Genomic DNA, 26608 nt, shown 5'->3' on the forward strand with positions numbered 1-26608 from the left:
GCTTTACTGATCTTTTCTCAAAATAAGTTTGTGTTATGCATTTTACAGTGGTACATAGTATTCTATCCTGTAACATTTTTTTTTATTTTTATCCTTTTTTCAAAACCAAACTAGATCAGTGAAGCTGCTCAATCTTCCCATCACTCTGCGACCGCACAAAGTGAAAGGCCTTCTCGGACAAAATATGTCCACTGCCAGCCCATTCATCTACTCACCCATCATAATGCACAACAGAAGTGATGAGCGCTGTAAGAAGATAGGTAAGTCCCTTGGATTGCTTTCTGCAGCTCAGTCAATCTGAATGTTATTATGATTAAAGGGTACCTGTAGTGAAAATGTATAGAAAAAAACCTGTGTTTAATCTATTACCAATAAACAAAATATGTGCACCTTTTAAAAAAACAAAAAAAAAAAAAAAATGCAAAGGATGATTTTATACGTTTTGGCATAAACTGTGGAGAGCCGCCATTTTTGTCAGGATATAACTCACTTTTGTTGATCGGCCTGGCCTGTTGCTTTAACTGAATTGTGCATTTTGGGATGTGCAACAGGTCCGTTTACATTGTGGGAAGTGTAGTTTTTCAGTTAGTTTTCGGTGCCAAGCAGCAGTGTGTCACCATTCATTGCATCTGCCTGCTTCTTGTATGCGGCCCTGTGCTGACTCAGCATGCAGAATTAGCCAAACGGACAGAGCAGTAGAAATGAGGCCGTGTAGTTAGGTGTTGGACATGCACAAATATTAGCTTAGCCCACAGATCCCTTTAATAGCAGCTCAGGTTGGAGCGGTGTTCGCATTTCACTCAATTTTGTCTGAATTGAAATGTTTTAAGTGTGTATCCCGTACCAGATATTATGGATCCAACATCTGGCTAACTCTGACTTAGTGTCAGTATTTCTCTTTGAGACGCAACATAAATGTTTATGCAGGGTTTTTCTGTTGTTATAACATCCATTAGCTTTACACTCCACCATTGTTCAGAAACTGTAGACCAAGGGAACACTGTTGCCTAGCAACTGCTAACAAGAATCAACTAAAGTGCATCATATCCTGTGCAAAATGGCGACTCTCCATAGTTGATGCCCGAAGGTATAAAATGGTTCTAAAAAGTCCTTCGAAAGTGTTTTTTTTATAAAAAGGTGCACATATTTTGTTTATTGGTAATTCATTTAACACATTTTTGTTATATATATTTTCACTACAGGTACCCTTTTAGGAAGGCTGCTACTCTTACTTAAAGCTGATATCCGGAGGTTGAAAAGAGAACATTCAAAAGCAAACGTCTCGATGTCCCTCAATAAACAGCTCCACTTCTCCCCCACGCCTCTACTTTTGTACACGCGCATCGCAAAACATCATAACAATGGTTAACACACCAACACACGTGTAGTATTGTTTTTCACTAATAAAACATTTATTTTAGTTTTGATTAAAACATGTTTATTTCCCGTGCATGAGAAACCTCACCAAATCAAGAAACTTCGGATATCAGCTTTAATTGAAATCATGCAAAAATTGGTAATAAAAGAAGTGTCTAATACCATTATAGTTGGTGTGCAAGAGGGGGATCTGTTGAGTGACTGAATGGTTCCAGGTTTTTTGGTTTTTTTGGTAGTTTTTAGAAGTAGTAAAACATTGTTTTCTGAAGCTGTGTAGATAGTTAAAGGTTATATATTTTGTTGGTGGTACAATGTCAGGACAGAGTAAAGCAGAGAGGTTGCTGTGGTTACATTTTATTTTTGGTACCACTTAGCTGAGATATTGCTGTGAAGACACATTAGGGGATCACATAAAAGGCAGGTGGATACAGAGGCATAGTGTTAAACAGTTCAGTATGGAGGTTGCTGAGGGGAAACAATGCCAGTAAATAATACGGCAGAAGAGGTTGCCGAGGAAAATCTGGGTATCACATAATGGAGAGGTTGCAGTCAGGACAATGTTGTTGGTACAATGTAAAGTAGAAAGGTTGCTTCTCATAACCTTTTTCAATTGCTCTGGAGAGCTGGCTCTCAGATAATTGACATAGAATTTCTCCTTAACTCAGAGCAACACAGCACATTAAAGCAATACAAAACCAATCACATGAATACACTTTAGATGATAGATCTAAAGGTGCATAATAAAACTTTACTTCTTTGAACATATCCCTGTTAAGGTTGAAATGATACACAGATCCAGTATACAATAATGGGCTCACAACAACAATAAGAGATGATATTTATCAAAGGGGAAACAATAAAATAAATTGTAGCTGGAAAGATAACGATGGTTTTATTTGACTTAAACTCTGAGCATGACCTTTTCAACTCAATAGGAGTGTTAAGAATAGCATTATTGGAACCAAATTAATCTATTTAACATGCAAATTTTAAATATCCATTTGCAAATGGAATGCAAAAATGGTGGCCTAATAGTTAGGGAAGCGAACTTATAACCTGAAGGGTCGCCGGTTCGAATTCACTGTGGGACTTCGAGTAAGTCCCTTAACCCCTAACTGATTTCAGGACTCTCTTGAAAAATGAATCTCATTAAGACTTTTCTGGTTAAATAAGGTTAAAAAAACTCACAAATGCCTTAACATATGACATATAGTCATAATTTTGCTCTGTTGGCGATACCATTCGTACCATTGACGATACATCATCCCACCTTTAATCCTTATATATGTGGACTTAACCATTTTGAATATTTCAGCCATTCAACTATCATGTTGGGTGTACTCCACCCTGCTCCACTCCCATAGAGTGTCTATAGTGAAATGGCATTTAAATCTTAGTGCTTATTCACTGTCCCATGGACAATACAATGTTTGGATGCCACTAATAGATGCATTAGTTAATAAAAGTGTAGTGTTCGTGAAGCACAACAAACATTAAAGCTGTTAAGTATATGTTGGATAACCATCTGGGTATTTGTTTAGGTGGTATGCATGTACTATACATTTATATGGATTTTTAAATAGTGTATGTGTTTGTATGTCTGTATATATGAATGTAAAAGTATTAAACGTTTATATGTACTTTTATATGGGTATATATATAATAGCAATGATATAAATGGAGATAAACTAATGCATTAAAAATGGGTAAAGTTAAAAGTGCATACTTCACCCTACTCCTTTTTAAAACTTGTGTATAATTTCAAAATTATATTTTTGTATACATGTTCAGAAAATATATAAAGTTCATTCATTCACTTCATAGCCAAGCATGCCTTCAAGCTGTACAAGAAAGATGGACTTATCATAGGGGTTTTGCTGTGGTGATATACATTCCTTTGGCCTCATTCAGTGTTGAAAAAGCTCTGTTTCTTCCCTCCTTTGCTATTCCACATTTTGTAAAAAGTCAGCGCTCCTCCTACCCTACATAAAAATGTGAACTCCTCCCTCTCAAACTACCTCACAGCTAAAACAAACACTGCTGTTTAATATCGAATATACATTATACTTTGTCATATATGTAAAGCTATACACGAAATGTGTTCTTTGCATTTAACCCCTCCCTGAGGAGCAGTGAGCAGCAATGGTGTAGCGCCCAGGGAGAAGTTAGGGTTAATATAAGGGACTGATCAACATCCCACAGTGATGGACCAGGGAGATTAGAACCTGTGAGCCTACGATTACAAGCCTGCTCCCTTAACAACTAGTCCCTTTATCCACAGATGATATATTTACGTTCAGTATATAGATTATTCAGTATATACTGTAGATAATCTGAAGTGCAGTGTGAGCGTTTTCAGATTATCTCTGAGCGTTTAATTTTTAGTAACCGTTACATCGCCTAGTATCACCTTTGACATGATTTGATGACCCAATGCGATGCAGCGGTTGGACAATTGATTATCACCTTCAATTGACTATTCCTGTGGTTAGAAGTGGTGAAGAAGGCAAGCAGGTGACTTAGTAGCTTAACACTCCGGTGACTATTTGAAGCGGCTGACTTAGACGGTTTGCTCTGCTGCTGCTGCCGCACACACACACTCACACAAACGCACCCTGTCGGACTTGCAACCACAATAGCCGCTTAAATAGCCATGTGTTTTACTGTAATGTGCAGGTTTTTTTTATTTTCCTGAAAACAATAACAAGTGTGTAGATAGCAAAAGACAATAGCTATGGTGATCATCTGTAGTGTGGAGTTTGCATCTACTGACACGCCTACGTTTTAAGGAGCATCATGAAAGTGACATTTGAGAGGGCTAAAACTCCAGAAAACAGGCCAGTTTGGGAAAATAAACCTCCAACACTATGTTGTTGGGGTTCTTAGAACAAATGGAGATGGGTGAAAAATAGCATTATACTGGACCTTTAAATTGGAGAAGTCTATTCCACAATCAGGATGATGACGTAGAGGTTGGATAGAATGTGACCCTGCCGTTCAGACAGCAGCCCCATTGCAAAATATCAGATGAGATCATATTTAGTATTGAGGACAAGGAGTGCCACAATTAAATAAATAAATACACTGTTTAATAATTCATTAAATGTGTAAAAAAATGAATTAAATGTGTAAATAATGAATTAAATCAAGTTTACATTTCATTTACATTCTGAAAAGTATCAAGCATAAATATTTAAGTATTTTTTTATTTTTTTATTTCATGGTCTGGTGTTGCAGCACTTCATGAATTCATTTTACCTGTCAAAGTCTGTGGGGGGGTTCCTAACACTTGATTGGTTCCCTGCACATCAAGTCAAGCTAAATCAATCCCCGACAATGGATTGAGGCAAAGCTAGTAAACATTATTCTGATACACTGGGTGGTGCTATGCAGTCTGTACGTTGGTTTTGCTCTGTATTCCTGCTTCTACATTCTACATTCTCTCTCACCAACTCCCTGGAAAGTTCATGCACATCCTCCATTGTCGTAGCCGCCATGATTGGAAAGAGTGACGACCAAAGTAATGGATTTGGCTGGATTGATATTAACCCCGCCCCCCCAGACTTTGACTGGCAAGTTTGACAGATAAAATTAGATTATGAAGTGCTGTAAAAGCAGACCATGAAATAAATAAATAGTGAAATGTTTATACTTCATACATTTCAAATGTAAACTGGTTTTAATAAATTTTTGACACATTTAATTAATTATTGACACTTTTAATAAATAAATGAATGGTGTATTTATTTAATTGTGGCACTCCTCATCCTCCATAATTTAGGACCACATATAAAATTTGCCAAGGTTGGATTTAAAAAAAAAAAAAAAAAAATCCAGTTTTTGCTGTTCAACCTGTTTTTAAAAGATAGAATACAGGTCTCATATGGGCAAAACGATTGGATTTGGGTTGAATTTGCCTGCAGTCTAAATATAGCTTTACAATCTCGTTGAGGAAAGTTCTTGTTTTACTACATTTTTTTTTTAGAGGTCTATATAAGTCAAAGGGACCCACTAGTGTTGGCCTGAGGGTTTTCACTCTTATTTCCTCTCTTTCACACTGTTTAGTGATAGTCCCCGTGTGTGCTATTTATTTTGAAGCATGCTAGTGTATTTTTTCGTGAGGGTGTGTATCTCAGCGGACCTGTTTGTGCGCATGTTGTTTGATGTGGAGCAATGAGCACATAGTTCATTCTGGAACGTCACAAGGCTAGAGTCGAACACAGGTTCTAACTTTAATTGATGATGAATCACTTGTGCTTGAACTGTGATGTTACAAAAAAAAAAAATTGCGCTTATGGTCACACATTCAAAAGTACAACTAACTGAGATATTACAATACTGGCACATTGCTAATGAACTGATCGATTACTAAATAAGTTCTGGTTTGGGCTTTGCATCTCTTGATAAATGGGTTCAAATATTCTTTCATTTTGCAATTTGAACCAAGAATCTGAGCTGCATATAGAGTGCTAATCATAATGAGTAACACGATTGTGTGTGTTAATGTGACATCATGAAGACTACAACATTAGTAGTTCATTAACTCACTATCTCCAAAGAAATACTGTACATTGTACAAACCCACAAACTGCTACAGAGCCCAGGAGCTCCGCTTTGATCAGGTTTTATTGTGTTTGCTTTTCGATTGCTTCATTTTACATGCATACTCTTTGCTCCAGTCCTCAGGCCTCGAGTGTACATACATTATTTAGTGGAAAAGATTAAACGGCAACAATTTTACGAAATATTCCATATAGAATGCAGAAACCTCAGTTAATGTCTTGAGTTCATTTTCTGGTAAATGAAATCAGGTTTTCATCGTACACACGAGGCTTCCTGACAGAATAATATACTCTCTGAGCAAGGAAATAAAAAAACACTGGCAGTGTTTAACTATCCATGTCACCATGCAATGACTAGGAACATTAATTATAGCTTTGCACAATGAGGTTTCAAAGAGCTGAAGGCCTTTGGAGATTTGTGCTGAATATCAATGACCACTTGAGGACTTGAATTGAGACAACACATAGTGGCAGCAATCATTTTATTTTCCCATTTCTTTTATGTATGTTTCACACCCAATTGGCTGGCCATAAGAGACTGCTCTGAGCGAGACCTGATGTTGTGTACAACTTTTTTTTTTTAGACATTCGTATTACAGACATTTTTTTCTTTAACTCTTTTAATTTCCCAAGGTGCATGTCTGCAGTTTGCCATCTATTATTCTTTTTTGCTGTCTGGATCTGAACATGGATTTTTCATGCCCTGTTTAGCAAGTACATAAATTGACTTTCCAAATGGATGACTTTTTGAATATTCAAACAGTATATACCTGTTTATGTAAAGGTGCACTAGTCATACATGTACTGTGGGAGAAAACTACAGTATTAGTCAAAAAGCTAATACATGGACAAGATGAAGACAATCAGTATCGAATCGAAATTGAATCGTGATTATTCGATTCAAAACCTGATTAATCTGAATCAAATCGATTCAGGAAACTGGCCATGATACCCAGCTCTAATTGCCATGAAAATTCTACCAAAATTGTCAATTATAATTTAACACAAAATTGGGGAACCATGTTGCAGTTTTATGTACAGTTCTACACATATTTCATTCACAATTATGAAAATGTTTGATATCGAGTTTTCCCACATTTTAAAAAGATATTAAAACCTATATTTTCATTGATTAGGAAGCCTATTTCCAATAGATTGGAAATTCATAAGATATCTGTTTTTAATGTATTTTACAGCTGATTTAGGACCCGTTATCATAAGAGATGCTATCAGAAAGCTAACACAATAGGAAACTTAACTTTTATGAGCTTATTTATTGAAGGCTCAGTAATTGTGTTTAATTGTAAATGAACTTTATTAAGTGAGACCATAATTGTAATCGACTATCTGAGGTTAAAAAATAATATTAATTTAATTGTTATTGGGAAAATGCTGGTAGCTGCAATCGTAATTGAACATGAGTAATTGAAAATGGAATTGCAACTGAATAATGTAATTGACCCAAACCTTGTGCTGGCAGTTTGCATCCAATCTCTAAACTACTTGTAAACAACATGCATGTCTCCCAGCTTATTTCCCAGACTGGCTTTTTTCATGAGATTTTTTTTAACGTATCCATTAGAGTGAATGATATATTTAGCGTGCTCCATGCTTTCCTAAACATCCTTAGTCCTGCTTATTACCTGTGCTCAACGCCACCAAATACAACTGAATTGGTAAAGGCAAAGAAAAAAAAATGCACTTTTTAGACATACCAACATCATTTTCTGCATTGCTGTTTGTTCTGGTTACTGTTTAGTTTGGACAGTAACACATAAGGCTGCTCACCTGCTGTGAAACTCTCTCTTTTCTCAGACTTCCAGTGGGTTCAAGGAGATGTTTGTGAAGTGCAGCTGATGGTCTACAACCCCATGCCTTATGAACTCCGCGTTGAGAACATGGTAATATTTACTATTTGGTTGTCTATCTCTTACTATACTGGTAGAGACTTGGCATTACATTATTATTTTAAGAAAACTAAACAGATTACAAGAACAGTTTCCATCATGTCTCTTCATTAAAGCTGCAATATGTAACAGTTTTTGGCATCATTTGTTCAAAAATCCATAATCATCTTTGAGCATATTGTAATCAAAGTGTTCTTAATGGACAGTGAATCTATTCTCCTTCTCCTGGCCCTGTAAAATTTATAAATCATTTATAAATCCAGGACCGTGACGCTCCTAGAATCTGGATTTCAGCCAATCAGAGATCTTTCTACAAACACATGTGCTCCATGAGCTGCTTTGGGAGTTACTATTTGTTGCTCAACTGAAGTCAGACGCGTTCAGGTACCCTCGGTAGTAAAAGTGAAATAACGGGCGTCCCAGAAAAAGTTTCCATCGTGGCATTAGACATAACAGTTACACGGCAAATCAAGCAGAAAAAGGCAGACTGAGGTGGAGAAGCAACAGTTTAAGCTTGTGGCGGGGACGAGCTGACGCAGCAGCTGCTGCTCAGGACAGTAATTACAGAGTGATACGAACATTCATGTCAGAGTCTTTAAAACACCAGAAAAATCTCCAATAACACAAGATAAAGTCCATACATTTGTCACTTGTCTATATTGTATAATCGCTAAGAGCATTCACAAGACACTGGTGTCACGTACTGAGTTTGTACCCGTGCTGGAATTGTGATGCACAAATGTCATACTGAGATTACAATAATATCTTAGTTGTAATTCACGTTAATATTGTGTGTTAAGAAGTGTAATAATGTATTCTAAATATTTCAGCAAGTTGTTTGTCAGTGAAGTGCATTTTATGCCAAAATTTAACATTGAAATTGAATGAACAATCTCAGCACAGCGGAAGTAGCAAAAATTCATTTTCCGGTATTGCACATGCGCATATACAATCTTAGCATGATACAAACTCAGTACGTGACACCAGTTTGGGATTTTAAGTTTCGGTTTCCAAACGAAGCGAAAAGAGAATTCTGTATACCGCAGCTTTAAATGTCATTCTGGTTAAGTGTAGACGATGAGTAAGATGCTTCCTGACAGCTGTGTACCTTAGGGCTATGTGATACACAGTATAGATTTGACCCAGTGTGGTAATGGCACATTTACTGAGATGGTTTTCTTGCTTCAGAAAATCAAACAGTTCATCAGAATTCCACCTCGCATTTCCAGAACAAGTGATAGTGGTTTGATCTCCTAATTAGTTTTCCTAAAAGCCTTCCTGACATTTTCCTGTTGTAATCATTGTATGATATTGTGAAGAAAACATCACCAGGGAGAGACAATGTGGCTTTCGCGATGCCATTTTATTGTTTCACTCGTTGTCCTGTCAGTTCTATTGTGAGGACACCTCTTTTTTTTCCTGTGCAAAATTGTTTTTAAAAGCTTCATCACACATCAGGGATTCTAGTTCACCTCATGATTTAAAACAAACATGTCATATACTCACTTGCCTTGTGAGTTCAAGGGTTTGAAATATTTCCCAGAAAATTGCTTTCCTTCCCTCTCGGTGCTGTGTCCAGTTATGAAAGCAGTGTTGTGGGACAACCTTGAAATGTAGTGTAATCAAAATCCTAAATGAAAGAATGGTAGGAAAAGGGTTAAACTCTATGCTGTTGGATAGCTGTGTAACTGGTGAGCCCAAATGCAATGTGCCTCCTGCCAAAAGTGATGTTGCCTCTAATTATTCAGAATGTTGACAACAAATTGCTGTGAAAGTTTTGTGTTGAGCGTGAGGATGGGTGGTAACGTTGCCATTTCCATTTCTGGCACCCATTTTAAAGCTGCTTGCAAATGGATTTGGACAGGTTGGAGGTTTATTTAGCTGCTCTGCATCCTCTTTACCCTGGATTTCCACTGGATGCGTATCTGCTCAGAAACTGCTCTGCAGCGCAATTTGCTGTCCAGCAATTTCCACCGCCTGCAGTTTTGCTGTATATCTGTTGCAGCAATGTATCGTGTAATCACGCGATATACAGTATATGTGATTCAACCATGGAGAAATACAATTTGATTTATATGTGACAGAATTTTAAAAGTGCTCAACTCGGGCCAAACAACGAAATGTCTGGTCCCCCCGAGTCCCAATATCTGCTCGGTTTTCGGATAGATTCCCAAATGGGCCCACTGGAGGTCCCAGAAGGTCGGCGTTTTTCATCTTGAACGCGGAGTATTTTATTTTGAAAATAATCCACATATTTTATTCTGTCTATGCACTACCTCCTGTCAGGCTTATTTTTGTTTAACAGCATGACTCAGCAGTGACGGTGCTGTGCTGGTACAGATTCGCATGTGGTGGAAATTGACACATTGACTTTAATGGAGACCTATCAGCTGCGTTGCTGTTTTGCAGCAGTTACGGAGCAGTTACGGATCCAGTTTAAATCCAGGGTTGGAGTACATGCTCTGTTGAGGAATTGCAGCAACATTTAGCAGCAGAACCAACTGATAGACCTTTTGGGTTGTCATGAAACTTGTTTTTATTATGCACTGCACAACCTTTTTATAAAGGCTTGTGAAATGTTGAACAGTTTGCTTAATTTGGGTTGTTCCTCAATATTAACATCTTTTGCTTGGGTTTCAAGATTGATTGTGTATCATATATGTGTTTTCAAAATCTTCTATCCCACAATGTTTTGATTATCAGGTTTTTTAAACAGTAATTTGGAAACCGTGTGAAAATCCACTTTGATGTACTTGCTCTCAATAAGTCCTCTACACTAAATCTGAAATTATTTTTTACCTTGAAACAGAAGAATACATGCATTGTAATTTCAAGGTCAAATACTTGGGTGCAAACACATGTCACTAATGGTAGTGTCTCTGCAAGAAGTAAAGCAAAAAAAAAAAAAGTTAAAAAAAAGTCTGAAAAAGGAGGTCAGAACTGTGCCCCGCCCCTTAAACCAGCCACACCTCAGCAGCCTGAGGAAGTAAAAGTAGAGTCCTCTTCAAAAGGCTTGAAGTCTTGGTGATGTCATCACGCAGGTGTACACTCAACTACCTGAAGCCAGAGACCACATCCACCGCTCCCCCCCAAGTATCTCCTTGGTCTTTATGTTTATGCAGAGAATAATTTTTACAGCAACCCTCCAGGTGTTCAACCTCCTTCCTGTTGGATGATTCAGCAGCGTTTGCCCATCCAACTGTTCATGTGAATGTTTGTTAGCAGGATTTCTCAAAAAGTTCTTAATGCATTTAAATGAAATTAGGCAAGGTGATCGTCCATGTCAAAAGGAAGAACGGGCTCAATTTTAAAGATGATTCAGAAGGTATTGTGGATAGTTTCCACACAAGTTTGGAGGCATAATATGGATATTTGGGTGGTTCTACAGCACTACCTTCTGGTGACTTTGTGCCTCTAATCTTGGCGGTGGTTTGTGCGCTCTGAGTGGTCCGCAAACTTAACAATATGGCAGCCTGGTTGTTGGGGTGAGCAGTCGTATTTTAGCAGTGTGAACAGGAAAGAACTGAACACAGTGATGACACAGCCCTGAAGTGAGCCAGTGCTGAGGACAGACTGAGGCCTGTCTGATAGACAGTCCAGGACCAGTCACAGAGGGGGGAGCTCAGTCCAAGTTTGGACCAGTGTCTGTGATGATTTTATATATAATATATCAAAAATAATGTGGTCAGAGTAATCTCTCTGCTGCACATTTATTCATTCAAAAAATGCTGCTGGTCAGGGACGCTCTGTTACTCGAGTTAAGGAAGTGACAAGGTCTACCAGCTCTATTGCAATTTGAGAACATAAGCCAGGAAGTAAAATTAATCTAATAATTAAACAAAAAATGAAATAAAATAAAAAATCAGGGGCTTTCAGCCTTTATTTATTGTCGTTTGTTTACACATATATGAAATTTGTTCTCTGCATTTGACCCATCACTGAGGAGCAGTGGGCAGCCACGGTGTGGCCCCCGGGGAGCAGTTGGGGGTTAAGGGACTTGCTCAACATCCCACAGTGATGGACCGGGTAAGATTTAAACAGGTGACCAGCGGAACAAGTACTTGTTTCAAACATGTGTTCCTACGTGTGTCTCATTTATGTTCTTTAATAATTCCTAAATATTCTGCCCTGGGTTTGGCCAATAGGTATTGATGGGAATTGTTAATAGGTTTTTAGAAAAGTATGGAAAACCATTTTATCGTATTTTTGTTATTTAGATTTAGTGTTTTAGCAGGTGGCTATTTCTTCTTGTAATCTTGACCAAGCTAAAATCTGCAAGTTGCAGAACGTAAAACTAAGCATTACAAAAAACATAAAGATATTTGATTAAAGACTTTATTTATAGTTAAAAAAACCTTTGGAAACACTCCCATAGATGAGGTCAAAGATCATTGCTTTTATCATGTGGTGAATTAGAAATAAATAGGCAGAGGCTGAATCTTTCATTTCCATGGCAGCTGAAGACTGTGGGTGGTGCTGGAGAGTGTCACAGGTAGAGAGTGACGCAAGTTGCCACAATCTCCTCCATGCCTCAGACAGACCGTCAATGGATCATCCGTCTACTAAAAACTCACTGACACACGGACACAGTCACACAGAGTGACTTTTACTTTCTTCTTGCATGAAGGTGACCCATAATTTTGGCATGGTTGGTGGAGCCTCCTTTGCAGTGGCCACCCTGTTCCAGCTTCTAACACACTGCTTTGCTTTTGTGTTTTTTTGACTTTCACTAGATTTTATGCCTTGTACGGCAACCTTCATTTCTCTTTAGCTTTTTTCAAAGGGACACTCGCAACATTTACAGTCATTTCTCTTTTCAACAATTAAGAAATTATCAAATTAATAATTTATCTTTTAGTTAGAATGAGTGTTTTGTTTCTGTAACAATGTGCATTTTTGTTTTCGACAAAGAAAAATCCTAATAATCATAACAATGAATACTATTATGATAGCACTGTATAAAGCCACTCAAAAGGTTAGCTAGCAGAATGAAGTCCATCCCACCCAACACAACGAATGTAGTTCGTTTTGCATGTTTTAATCGTTATTGTGGGTGAAACCAGCTAATTAACCTTTTTAAGACTGAAGGCAAACTGACTCTATCTGATAGGTTAATGACACTTCCTTCTGTCCAATATTAGCCTAGCATTGTCCCAAAGTGCTGAATTTATATCTATGGCTCCCTAGTCATCAGACTCCTGAGGAGCTTTTTTCAAAGTGAGGTAGTGTCTGCTCAAAGGGATTGATGCAGTTATTACGTCACCTCACTCTGTCTTGTTGCTTGAGGGAGTGTACCAGGAATACAAAAGCAAAGCCAGCTTCCCTTTAAATAGCTTTAATGCCTCAGGTTTCAAGTAACGCCACATTTTCTGACTACAAATAATAATGAGATGATGTCATTATTTACATCATTCACAAAGACTGTTATATACTGTACTATAGTGGGTATGGTAGCTTGTAAAAAAACCTTACTGCATTAAGGCTATGTTCACACTGCACGCAAAAGTGGCACAAATTGTTTTATTTTTATTTTTTTTTAGTGTCAAGTGACCAGGTCAGATTTTTCAGAAGCAGTGTGAACACTCAAATCTTGCCCATATCTGATTTTTTTCAAAATCAGATTGAAACCACTTTCATATGTGGTCCTGAATCAGATCCAGCCAAAGTGGATTTAAAGGACACATATCATGCTAAATCCACTTTTTTAGCCCTTAAAAGCATTTTGTTGTATATTTAGAGTGTTTAGAAGTACAGAAAAGTTCAAATTAGTCTCTTCAGGTGCTCCGTTGATATCTTTATATTCTGTTTTGGTCATATTTTGCAATCTGTTTTGATTCTCTATTACATTTTTTGAACAATAACGTCACAGTATTTGCAGCGGAACTGCCAAATTAGGACATCGACTCCAGGCCCAACACTTCAAGCAATCCGCCATTTTTATTTCTCGCTTTTATTTTGTAGTCCAAGCTCAAGGATGCCAAAGTTACGAGAGGATTAGTCAAAATGTTCGGTTGTTGAATGTAGTAACCCACATGCTTCATTACACCGTGTCTCAGCACCAGAACCTTTTCAAAGTGCCTGGTTGAGTTTTATTTTTCACGGAAATGTACCCACATCTGTGCGTAAGGTCATTTTTGTGTTCGCGAAGCACTTCAAGGATGACTGCTTCAGCAACGTCCACCAGTATGAAGAAGGATTTGCCGAAAGACTTTGTCTGATTGTGGGGTCAGTTCCTTCTATCTTTGGAGACAACAAACAGAGCACTTCGGTAAGCTGTAAATAACGCTAAAAAGTGTGATGATCAGACGTCCCTGTCATTGTTTTGTTAGCATTAGCGGTCTTCATATGTTAACGCTGTGTGCTCGTTTTAGATCCTTGATGATATGGCCTACGTGATTTAATTTAAGTCTAAAGTTTTCATTAGTCATTTCATTTTGCCATTTTGTCTCCGAAAAGACTGTATTAAAATAAATTTCGTGACGTTAGCTTGGCGCTAGCGTTAGCTCGGTACTTGTGTTTGCTCACTTGTTAACATCCATTTGAAGACGTTGTTCTGCAGGTTCATCATCATTTTCATCTCGCTCCACCGGGTCCGACTCTGGCTCGAACATGTAAGGCTGGATGGACAAGTCTTCTGTTGTTGACATTTTGTAAGTAACGTGTGAATAAAAAGTTTCTGCGCCACTACATAATCGTATCGCTTCTATCAAACTACAAAAATGGCCGAACAGGGTGGAGTTGAACCGAGTGTCACCTCTGCAACCTGGAGAGGGGGCGGGGTATGAAGTGTCTCATTTAGAGACGTTAGAAAAGGGGCCTGTGGAGCTATAATAATGAATTCAGACCCAAGCATTGCAGTTCCGCTTTATATAGACCACAAATGTATGATTTATATGTAAAAAGGAAGGATTTAAAAGCATGATATGTCTCCTTTAATGCGCATTTGATACGTTGATGTCACTTTATAGCGACACTTCATTATTCTGCCCAATTGGAGCCTTGCAAATATGGATGATGGCAATGATGAACAAGTCAATGGAGGGACAGTGAGGTCTTGGAGCTAAGTAATTGGTGTGACACCTATACAAACAATGCTTGAAGGTTCACGAATTAACTGGTCTGTGTTTGAAAGCATATCAGCACAACAAAAAGCCAAAACAAACAATTTGGCTTTTTTCCTCATCCTTGTCGTCCTCTGCATCTGCTCGTTCATTCTCCAGCTCCCACTGCACAAAGACTTTAAGACAAATGCACAAATGTGCATTTTTACTGTTCTTTTGCACAAGCGGGTCAATTAAGAGCCGCAAACATTTCACATTTCAATCTGATACAGGTCATATTTTTAATGGTAATGTGTATACACAGTATATATATATATATATATATATATATATATATATATATATATATATATATATATATATATATATATATATATATATATATATATATATATATATATATATATGTATGTGACATATACAGTATACTTATGTCATAACTTTTTTGATATCTCTAAGTTTGCTGCATTGTCTCTGCGGCCTTGAAAAGGAGTTTTTGGGGTCCTTTTAACAGAATTTTGAAGCTGAACATAAAGCTGCAGTATGTATGTTTTTTTTTTTTTGGTAAAAAATCCATAATCACTTTTGAACATTTTGTATTGGCTCTGTATTTGAGCTTTAGAAATCCAGGAGCTACTTTACAGCCAACTGCAAACAGAGTGCTTCATGAGCTATTTTGGGCTTTACTATTGGCTGCTCAACTGAAGTCAATGCACGTTCATGTACCATCATTAGTAAAAGTGTAATGGCGGAGTTTCCAGCAAGAGATCTCCCCATCGCAGCGTAAGGCACAACGGTCACATGGCAAAGCAAGCAAAAAAAAGAAGACAGACATGGTGAAGCAACAGTCTAAATCAGGGGTGGGCAAACTTTTTGGCTCAGGGGCCACATGCACTTTTAAAAATTGACAGAAGGGCCGGGCCAGCATACATACATTCTTCTTCTTCTTGTCTAAAGTTCAAATTTATAAAACTTCATAACAAATCAACCATATGCGTTACAGATTTGCAACTTTCACCCAAATTTAGCCCAAATTTTAAAGAAATGTTTGTACATTTAAGGAGAGAGAGGCCTGTTAGTAAAGCAGTGCTTCTCAAAGTGTGTGGTAGAGAATGGAGACATGAGATGTTGAAATTTTCAATTTCATGCCAATCGTCTTAAAAATCCTTTTTTCATTGACAATAAAGGTCATTACTCGGCAAATTTAGAAGCCTAAAATGTATCAGAAATGAAAAGAGCATTCAGTTAAGACTACATTAGATATGCAACTGGGATCAAAATGTATCTTGGAACTATAGTGCAAACATAATGATTTACGTCAGCATATGAAGTGGAGTGGAACCAGAAACAAACTTTTATTAGCTGATTTAAAACATTCGTTTACTTTTTTGTTTTCTTAAGCTTTTTGGCACAGATTGCAAACAGTGTTGATGTTTCCTGAATATTTGGACTGCTGTACTTTTACATTTGTTTTTTTATGCACGTAAATAATTTCATTTAGTTTTTCAGTTGTGATTTATTTATGAAATATACTTGCATTATGAAACATGATGATTGTTCCCCTGTTAGTTCATTTCATACTTGTACTGAATTTCTTTCTTTTTTTTTTTTTGGTTTTCTACTGCACTTTTTACATTTGATTTTATGCATTTATTTATTTTTTAATTCAGATAATAAGTTTAATTTAGTTTTTGATTTATTATGAAATATATTATTTGTTCCCTGTTGATTCAACACATTTATACAGTATATATATATGTGTGTGTGTGTGTAAATGTAGCTCAGTTAAATAAAAAGTATTTGATTGAAAAAATCCTCCAACATAATTTGTTAATAATGGTTATTAGCATAATTAACAGCATGTTTGGAGGAAAAGTGACGGTGGATGTTGTATTCCTTTAAAACCACAACGGGTTCTTTGCAAATAATAAGGCATACAGCCTTTGACTGGACTTCAGTGAAAAGTATTTACTTCATTAATTAACACTCAGCACTCACTGTCACCTCTTCTTTTTTTTGGGCCACTCATTGTTGTAGATGTGTATCGCTGTGTCAGCGCCGTGGTTTTGCTCCGTCAACCTCCACCTCTTTTTTTTTTTTTTTTTTCTTTCTTTTTCTTTTTTCTTTCTTTTTTCTTTTTCTTTTTTTTCTTTTTTCTTTTCTTTTTTTCTTCTTTCTTTTTTTTCTTTTTCTTTTCTTTTTTTCTTCTTTTTTTTTTTTTCTTTTTTCTTTTTTTCCTTTTTTTTCTTCTTCTTTCCCATAGCTGTGAAGGCATCATTGTTATGTGCAGCTTTTTCTGCCAATGTTTATCTTTGTTTACATGTGCTCTGCGTGTTGATTGGCTGGAAAAGGGCAGAGAATGGGAGAACATTTGGTTCCAACGGGTGTTGAGAAAAATGACGGAGTGAGACTATTCATTTTGTGTTTTAATTGTTTATTTTGGCTTCGGCGGGCCGGATGTGGCCCGCGGGCCGTAGTTTGCCCACCCCTGGTCTAAAGGGACAAACATACTCGAGTGGAATAGACTCCACGGAGGTCTGTGCCGTGCGCAGTCCGCGCCACATACTGGTGTCAGAGGGAGACTGATAACAGACGGAATAAATCATGTGTAAACCTAAGAGAAGCATATACTAGGTGGAGAGAACATGCACAATCCATTTGCAGTCTGGATGCGGAGTGGTGTTGGCCTGCTCTGACCTGCGGCTTGTATTGCTGCAGCCGCTTGTGAGAGCTTTGTGGTGGAGGACTGGCTCACAGAAGCAGCCGTGCCATGTGGACAGTAACTAGAGAGTGAAATGTGCTTTCATGTCAGTCTCTAAAACATCAGGAAACTCTCCAACAACACAAGATCAAGTCCCTACATTTATCACTAGTCGCTATTGAGAAAAAAGTCGATACCAGTTGTGCGTGTTTACGAGGATGCTGGTGAATTCAAAACCGAGGGGGGAGCGTGGATGATTCCATACAAGTCTCATGATTCTACATACTGCAGCTTTAATGCTTTTTTTCAAAAGCAAATCAGATAAGAGTCAAGTTGTATGGATGGATGGATGGATATAGGTTAGGAGGAAGAAGTGTTTCTGTTGTCATGTGTGTTTTTATTGTAGGTCAGTGTGTTTTTGTTGTTGGTGTGTGTTTCTGGAGTCTTTGTGTGTTTTTCTGTTATTCTGTGTATTTGTTTTGGGGACCGCACAACATCAGAACAATGGCTGCACGTGGCCCTCATTTCCCGTCTGCTTTCATATTTTTTCCATTGCTGTCGGTTGAATTTCATTTTATGAGTCAACATTTATCATCTTGAGAAGCAGGCAGAAAAAAGCTCATCTTGCTCTGTGCCACACTCAGGGTTTGCTGACATCTGGGGTGGAGTTTGAATCCCTGCCTGCGGCGCTGTCACTGCCTGCAGAGTCAGGCCTGTACCCTGTCACTCTGGTCGGCGTCCCACGAACAGCTGGCAACATCACCATCAACGGTTGGTCACACTGTTACTGCATCTCAGTTTTTATTTTCTAGTATAATTACACTGCATCTACTACACGTATGCATACTTGTATATGTAAATACACCTCACACAGACTGTAATGATTACACACTATGAACAGCCTCATATGCACACTAATTTTTATAGGAATGCATCCTTATGGGTCTCACAAGCAATGTATCAATATACTGAGCTGTTGCTAATTTCGTTAGCAGAAATCTATTAACTTTTACAGATTTTTTAATATTTCATTCATTCACTTATTCAGTCATTTAAGAAATTGTTCAATTTTTCCCCTTATTTAAAAATCAATTTACCGTAGTACTAAATGTACTTGTGTCTGTGTGATTTCAATCACTGAATCGGTACCAGGGGTTTTAACCTCACTGCGTCCTTTCTTTTGTACTTTGTGTTTTAAGCTAATAGAGTTATTGAATAAAAAATGTGTATTTTAACATCAATTTCCCCACTTCATTGGACAAAAGCATTCATTTTCTGTCTTTGTGTGTCCCCAGGTTACCACACATCAGTCTTTGGTGTTACTAGTGAATGTCTGTTGGAGACACTACCCACAGTGAAGACCAGTGGCTGTTTGGTGGAGGTCATTCCCTCCCTTCCTCGCCTCCAGCTCAGTACATCACTACCACGGTGAGAATCTCCGGAAACACTGTCATATCATATGGTAAAAATAATTTATATACATCATATATTTTGTTTTTGTTTTTTTTTAAATTATAAAAGGAGGAAAGAAAATGTTAATATGTTAGAAACATATTATCAGTTAAAATAAAAAATAAGTTACATATCCAAACCAAAGCTACAAAACAGGACCAATTTAAGATGTACAGTTATTATTTCATAAATAACAACAATGCATCTCAGAGAGGCGGATTGTCTTAAAATAAACTCATAGGCGTTCTAACATTTTTATGATATTGCTACATTGCAAACAATACAGTTCTGAAGCACAATAAAGCCAAATCCATTGCAATATTTATTGACAACAGCAATTTAAATGAATGAAGAATTTACTAAAAAACCCGATTAGGAGTAGGACAAAATAAAGTATTTTCTTCTTTGAATGTGGTGAATCTATTAAAATTCAGTTTTTTTATACTGCTCCAAATACAACAGTCACCTCAATGTGCTTATCATAATAATAATAAATAAAAAAAACACAAAAAAAACAAAGCAATTCCACACGAGCAAACTTTAGCGACAATGAAGAGGAACTATTTTTTTAGCAGGGAGAAATCCTCCGCAGCATCTACTACATCTACTGGACTCGTTGGGGTGAGTGGACAGGAGGAGGAGAAGAAAAAAACAAGATAGAAAGAACATCAGAACACTGTGAACCACAGGTCATACATTTTCAGCACCAAGGACAGTTAGAGGAAAATATAGAGAGAGGAAGAGAGAGCAGCAAGCTCAGACCACAAATGGAAAACCTGTTGAAGCACCACATTTACATATAAAGTAATGCAGAGATGGAGTATTGCTCGGGGCACAACAGAAGACTCCCTAACTACCAACACCTACACCGGCACAGCCAGTCCTGACCACATTTCAGGAGAGCATTTTTCAAATATTGGCTTGAAACACTATATTCTATTTTTATTTTGAAAAATATCAATAGTGGAGCAAGAAAAAGAAGTCCTGGACACAAAAAAGGCTCATGTTGGAGAATCGATTTAAGTCCAAGGTGGACTCCACACCAAGCCTGGAAAAGGAGGAGAAATGAAGCTAGTCAGTGTAAAGAACATCAGACACTGAAATCCACTGGGCGAGGTCCCATATCCTGACCCCTACCTAAGATCCACACAAGAGGGAGAGGACAGAGTCAGGAGGAGAAGACAAAAAGTCATGAAATAGCTGAGCTAGCCCTAACATATGCTTTCTCCAGAAAGAAGGCCTTAAGTTTATCCTTAAAAGTATAGCGCGAACTGGCATCCTGCACATAAACTGAGATTTGGTTCCATAAGCGTGGATCATGTTAGCTGAACACTCTTCTTGCTGTTCAATTTTTATTTGCTCTGTTAGAACTAAAGAACATATGGGCTTCATCCTAGACTTCACTAACTTAAACACACTAAGGAAAAGTGAGTTTTATTCCCATCTCGGGCTTATTTGCTTCGTTCCGATTCAGAAGCTAAGTCAATAAGATATTCACACATTTCTATTGGGTTGTTTTGGTTCACACGGCAACAGCCTGTATCGGTTCAAAGTCATTAACAAATGCCGTTTGTAGAACAGCTGTTCTCTCATTTCTCAGAAATCACAGAAGAAAAAAAGAGCAGGTAAAACTGCAATTCAGCGTTCTCCAGAGTAGGACGATGGGAAGTCAATGAATAAGTCGCATATGTCCGGATACTGTAGATCTGGAACCTTGTCCTTTGTTATGGCTGACTTGATAGACTTAAAAAGCACGCCAGGTGTTAATATTGGTCAGTTATGTTGAAACCATCAACTTTAGTGTGGTATTGTTTAATATCAATGTGATTAAACTGTGCAGTACCTTCTAAAGGCTTGAAGCAGATGTCATTCATTGTAGCTTTTCCTGCTAACATGGTCATGTAAACAAAACTAGTCACGGGATGTCCAGAGCTCTATCTGCAAGAGCGTGTGTGGCTAGTTTATTTATGCGAGTTACTCCTAATGAAAAGACGACTTGGCGCCTCAAGTAATCGCCAACAAAGACGGGCTGTGTTAAATAAATCGATTATTTTGTATTAGTGAATTGACCTCAACTCATCTTTCGAAATCATTAGATTGAGTGACGAACGCAAATAGGTTTTTTTCATATTTACTTCTGAGGAAAGCATTTTGTTGCCATATTGAAAGTGAATAAACCCGCGAAACTGAGAAATAATGTTGTATAATTCAATGATTTTAACAATGTACCTGTAATCAGATTACCAACTATTTAAACTGTTGCAGTTACTCATAATTTGTAATCTGATTACGTAACACCCTTGCATGTTATCTGTTACTCCCCAACACTGGTTATTGACTCAATTGTCAAATCTGTTTGGCTGTATGGCCATGTAAATAAAAGAGAAAATGGCCAACGCCACGCATTAAAATTCATTTTAAGCCTAAAGCCAGGTCTCAAATTGTATAATCCATTGTGGTGAAACAATGTCTTGTCATAGTGAGCTATAGTTGAGTTTTATATGAAGTATTTCTGACTAATCTCTGGTAAATGTTATTTCTTTCAAAATGCTACAGGAGGTCATTCCACCAACCTCGTGACCTTTTGTACAGATTTTTTACAGCTCACTTGATCTTTGAATGGAAACCATACAATCTAGACTATGGTGGTATAATATGGCCAGATCTACAATAGAATTTAGCTGAAAGCATATTAATATTTTAAGAAAAGTCCAATCAAAATCCAGACTTTAAACCCAAAAATCTCTAGATGAGCTAAGCTTGTAGAAATATATCCCAAAAGACTTGCAGCTGTGATGCCAGCTAAATGTAGTGCTACAAGGTTGCTTGTTTTATTAACTTATTTATTTTTAACACAATGTAATTATTCCCTTCCACTTTACAATTATGCGACACATTGTGTTGATCTATAAAATCCCAATAAAATACATTTACATTTGTAGTTGTATTGTGACAAAATGCGGTAAAGTTTCAGCTGTATGAATATCACTGTAAATCAAGTCTAAATAGTTTCATAGGAATTCACCCCTTAATCCTAAATGTGTTGGCTCTTTTAAAATTGAGATGGTGTCAACCCTAAACTAGCAGGTAAAGAATGAAACTATCATAGTGAGTGCACATTCATGCTAACCCTAACCCTTAAGTAAAAACAGCAAATCTACCTGTGGATCCTGCGAGAGCCCCCAGGGGACCACACATCACATTGTTGTGCTCGCATTATGTGCCAGCCACCTCGCGCTTCCGGAACCAAGAACACAAATTGGTTTTCTTTACTGAACGCGCTCAAGAGCTGTACCTTCAAGCATGGCCCAAATATTCCAGCAGCTCAGTCAAAATGATTTACAACCATTTCAACCGTCAGTTTGCTTCTGACAGTCAATTAATTCAGGACAACTCCTCTTTTGTTTTTTTATTCTACTACATAAGACCCAATTTAACCACACAATGCTCTAGAGTCAGAATGTTCTTTTCTTGTTGGGTGTAGGGATAAATAAAGTGTCCTTACACCCTTACATGGATGAAGGAAGATAAACAATAATCATTGCATGAAAATAAAGCTACTACTGATGGCTTTATTCATAATTTAACCACTACTGTTGAGTAGGGTTAGTATTAGGGTCTGGTTAGGGTCAGAGAGGTGTAAAGTGTACTGTTGCTTAATTGAAATTGTACTTAAGTACAAGTACAATTAAGTCATACATAAAATACTCAAGTACAAGTAAAAAGTAGCTCAATTAAATAGTACTCAAAGTAAAAGTTACTAGTTACTTTTACCCCCCACATTTAATTTTGCTTATAAATCTTACCACAATTCCCTTGCATACAGTAAACATCTCATGTAGAAACTTAAAAAGGAAGAGACACAATCTGGCACAGTTGGAAAATAATTTATTTTCCACAAAGGCACCTGTACAAAATAAAAGGTTTGTAAAAAATGTACAATTATTTTTTTAAATGATACACCTCCAATGAATTCAATTCAAAATAATACAATTGAACCCAAGAAAGTGGCGTTAATCATAAATGGAATGACTAAGAACATTGATTATGTTCTATGTGCCCTTAAACATAAATAAAAGCATTATCACAAAAAACAATAATTTACTCTAATGGTTGGGTGTAGAAATGTAATGAATTACTTCACTTATTTGAAAATGTACTTAAGTACAAGTAAAATTACTGATTTAGAAATATACTTAACTATGTACCCATAAAAGCAACTAAATGACAGTAATGTGAGTCTGACCCCACCTACTATGGGGTCAGACTACTTAATGAGAATAATCCTGTAATAAGTTACATTAGAGTGAAGGTAAAAATGATCTGGTCATGTAACTTTGTTTGGATGTTATCAACTTTTTAACATCCAGGACATTTCTTGTTCCATTTCTTTTCTGCTGTCTTTTAAACTTTCTCTCTGCATCTCTTCATAGGTCAACTCACACAGTTCAGTCCATGTCTAAAGAAGAACTGTGCAGTAGTGTTTCCGTCCAACTTTTCAACGGAGAGAAGCAGCAGATGACCATCACCTTGGAGAACATTGGATCAGAGGAAATTCAGACTCTGGAGCTAACCTCGAAGATTGTCAGCACGAAAGGTAAACAGTTATTCCAGTCGCAAACAGAAAAAACACAATATATACAATTACAATTTTATTTATACAGATGTTTTTCTCCAAAGGGACGTACAACACAAGCACTTAGGGTTAAGGGACTTGCTCAACATCTACAGTGATGGCTGGGGTTGGATTTGAACCCTCTGATTACAAGATCGCTTCCTTAACCGTTACGTCACCACTGTTAGAGGAGAACTCTCCTCATACCACCAGGTTCTCATCATTTAGTGTTGGTCAGGATTGAATTGATTTTAATGAGATTATTATTGTACCAGTGTTATTTCGGACCTAAATGCATAACATGTAGGGCCCTATAAAATTTTTTGTTTTCCGCATTCATTTTTTTAAATTCCGTTTTTTTAAGAAATAATAGTTTTTTTCAGAAGATATAAGTTTGTAAGAATAACAAATAAAAATAAAACCATAATTAAACAAAAATCTGTCAAAAATAAAAATAATGAGTAAGATACAATTAAAACGTAGATATAAGTTCTACTGACATGGATTATTGACTACGCCTTTTTAATTATTTATATGTCATATAAAGATGTACGAGAGAACCCTATTTCCCCTCTGGGTTCAAGGGTTTGCTGAATTACTGAACTTAATTTAAATTAACCTAATTTAAATGATCCTGATGACATTATTCCAGATTGTAATGATATAACAAAAACAAGTGAACGCAAGGATGCATCCGTTATTTCACCACTAGGGGCCAGAATGTTTTCTAGTATTAGAAGCAATCATTAGTTTACAATGTTTCAGACTCTACAATCCCTGGCATCGATGGTCTCGTCCACAACAACGCGCAACTTTCCCCATAGATCTTCTGTAACTCTGATGAGATGTTGTTCAAACACTCTGTTTTCATGGAGCGCCGCAGCGCTACACTAGAATCGAGTTTCACAGACACATTAAAGTTAAGCGGTAACTGGTGGCTCCATATTTAGGGGTGAGTGATGAGTTACGTAGTTTTTTTGGCAGTTTAGACGGTGTTTCGTGTGGTTTAGGTGTTGTTTGAAACGGCCAAAATGGGAGGGGGCAGGGCGGTGCACCTAATGAGTGGTCCCCGGGAACATTTCATTAAAAACCAATGTTCCTTGCCTCATGTGATGGCATTTCATCCCAATTCTGTCCATTTCCACGTTCAACAGTAGATTCCGTTGTCATTTGTCAATCCTGTGATTCCGTTCGCGATTTTGTTAACGTGGACTTTATAGGGCCCTAAACCTGACGAAGATGTTCAGATTTAAAAAGCTTCAACTATAATAGTATTCGTACAATCATCCTGTGTAAACTGCAAAGAAATCTTAAATGATGAAAGTAACTTTTTTAAAAGCACTTCGTTACTTCTCAAAACTTATTTAACTTTGAGAACAAAGAAAATTAATTTGCTTGAAGTTACCTGCAGTGCATTTTAGGATGCATACGCAATCCTAGAGTATTTAAAAGCTCTAGGATTAGTTTGCTCGTATATTCTGCCTTGTTTGGGTGATGTAAACACGCAAACAAAGTCGAGAGTTGATCAAACAGGCAAATTCTTGAGCGATTGTGAGGTTGAGAGCGAAGTATTGGACATGACGTCAAACGCACGGCATAATGGGTGGTCAGGAGAGCTGCGATGGCGCAAAACAGGATATTAAAACACTTGTTGCTGCTCCATTGTTGAACGTTGTGAAAGAACAAACAGAGAAGACAGAAGTTTCTGCGCACACTTAAGCACTTGCTTTGACCCATCATTAAGAGCCTCTTCTACTCATTTGTTGTTTTTATGCTGAGAGAAGCCTCTACTCTAGTGACGGCCACTCAAGAGGTTAGCTCATGTAACTGCACCAGAGGCTGTTAGAGTGGATCGGAAGTTATGCCCTGAACACAAACCGAGCCAAATCAAGGTGATAAAATTGTCAGCTGTCCTTTGCCCATTCATAGGGAGCCCAGGACCAAACTGTTGTAAATGCACCCTTATGGGGCATTTCCACTGGCGGTATTGGCTCTACTCTCTTTTTGCTCTGTTTCCACTGGGACAAACTGTGGTACCTGGTGCTGCTTTTTTTAGTACCTCCTTTGTTGAGGTTCCAAAAGAAGCAGCACTGGTCTGCTTTGTGCCTACGTCACATTTTCAGACACCGATTGGGTCTGAGAATCATCACAGTCATCAACTCACACACAGAGAGGAAGCATTTGGCCACCATTGATTTTTGTTGGCGATCTTGTGAGGATGTCAGCAAAAAAATGCAATCCATGGAGACAGGCAGTTTTGCATGTCATGTTGGTGCTCAGTGGAAACACTCCGAAAAAGAGTATCGGGTCCCGAAAGTGACGAGTGCGGAGCTGTGTAGAGCTGATACCGCCAATGGAAACGCCCCATTATGGCACGTTTCCATTGGCGGTATCGGCTCAAGACCCATATTTGATATAAACATACACTTTAATCCACCAGTCCCTGCTTTCTATGACACTCTTTTATGGTGTAAAAAACTTAATGAAATGGACACAGATTGCAGTGAAATCTTTTAAGGGCAGGGGTGAAACTCTTAACGCACAATATGTCATCAGTGTTGTTTTAGTTTGGACAGGCTTTGATGTGCCTTACCACCCACTGTGTTGATGTTCGGGTCTCACAGTCCCTGTATCAGTCCTGCTACAGTGGTTTCTACCCTGCTGTCTTTGCTTTAACATCCTTCATGCCCCTGTGGCTTTTCGGTCTGTGTTCCAGCTCTTTGTTCAGCACCTGCTCACATCCTCAGATCTCTGCTGTACCTCTTCATTCCCCTTTTTCTCTTACACAGACTTTGTTTTTTGTTGCTTTGTCTCGTTGTTTTAGCAGGAAAAAAAAGAATATCTTTAGCAGCATTAGCTTGTTGTTTAGAGGGGCCACTCTCCTTCGATGTTAACCTTAATGTTCAAAGTCATATTTTTAATGTTTTGATTTG

General features: G+C 37.6%; 1 protein-coding gene across 2 annotated transcripts in view; it reads left to right on the forward strand.

Moving 5' to 3' along the window:
* trappc9 (trafficking protein particle complex subunit 9) overlaps window positions 1–26608 on the forward strand; it is a 312616-nt gene that overhangs the window by 42527 nt on the left and 243481 nt on the right. For both annotated transcript variants that reach the window (XM_028461358.1, XM_028461359.1), the window contains 5 exons: window positions 115–260; window positions 7755–7840; window positions 18253–18379; window positions 18904–19036; window positions 23494–23657. In XM_028461358.1, coding sequence (XP_028317159.1) covers window positions 115–260; window positions 7755–7840; window positions 18253–18379; window positions 18904–19036; window positions 23494–23657 — 656 coding nt within the window. The remainder of the gene's footprint in view (window positions 1–114; window positions 261–7754; window positions 7841–18252; window positions 18380–18903; window positions 19037–23493; window positions 23658–26608) is intronic.

Source organism: Gouania willdenowi, chromosome 11 (assembly GCF_900634775.1).
Source record: "Gouania willdenowi chromosome 11, fGouWil2.1, whole genome shotgun sequence".
NCBI lineage: Eukaryota > Metazoa > Chordata > Actinopteri > Blenniiformes > Gobiesocidae > Gouania > Gouania willdenowi.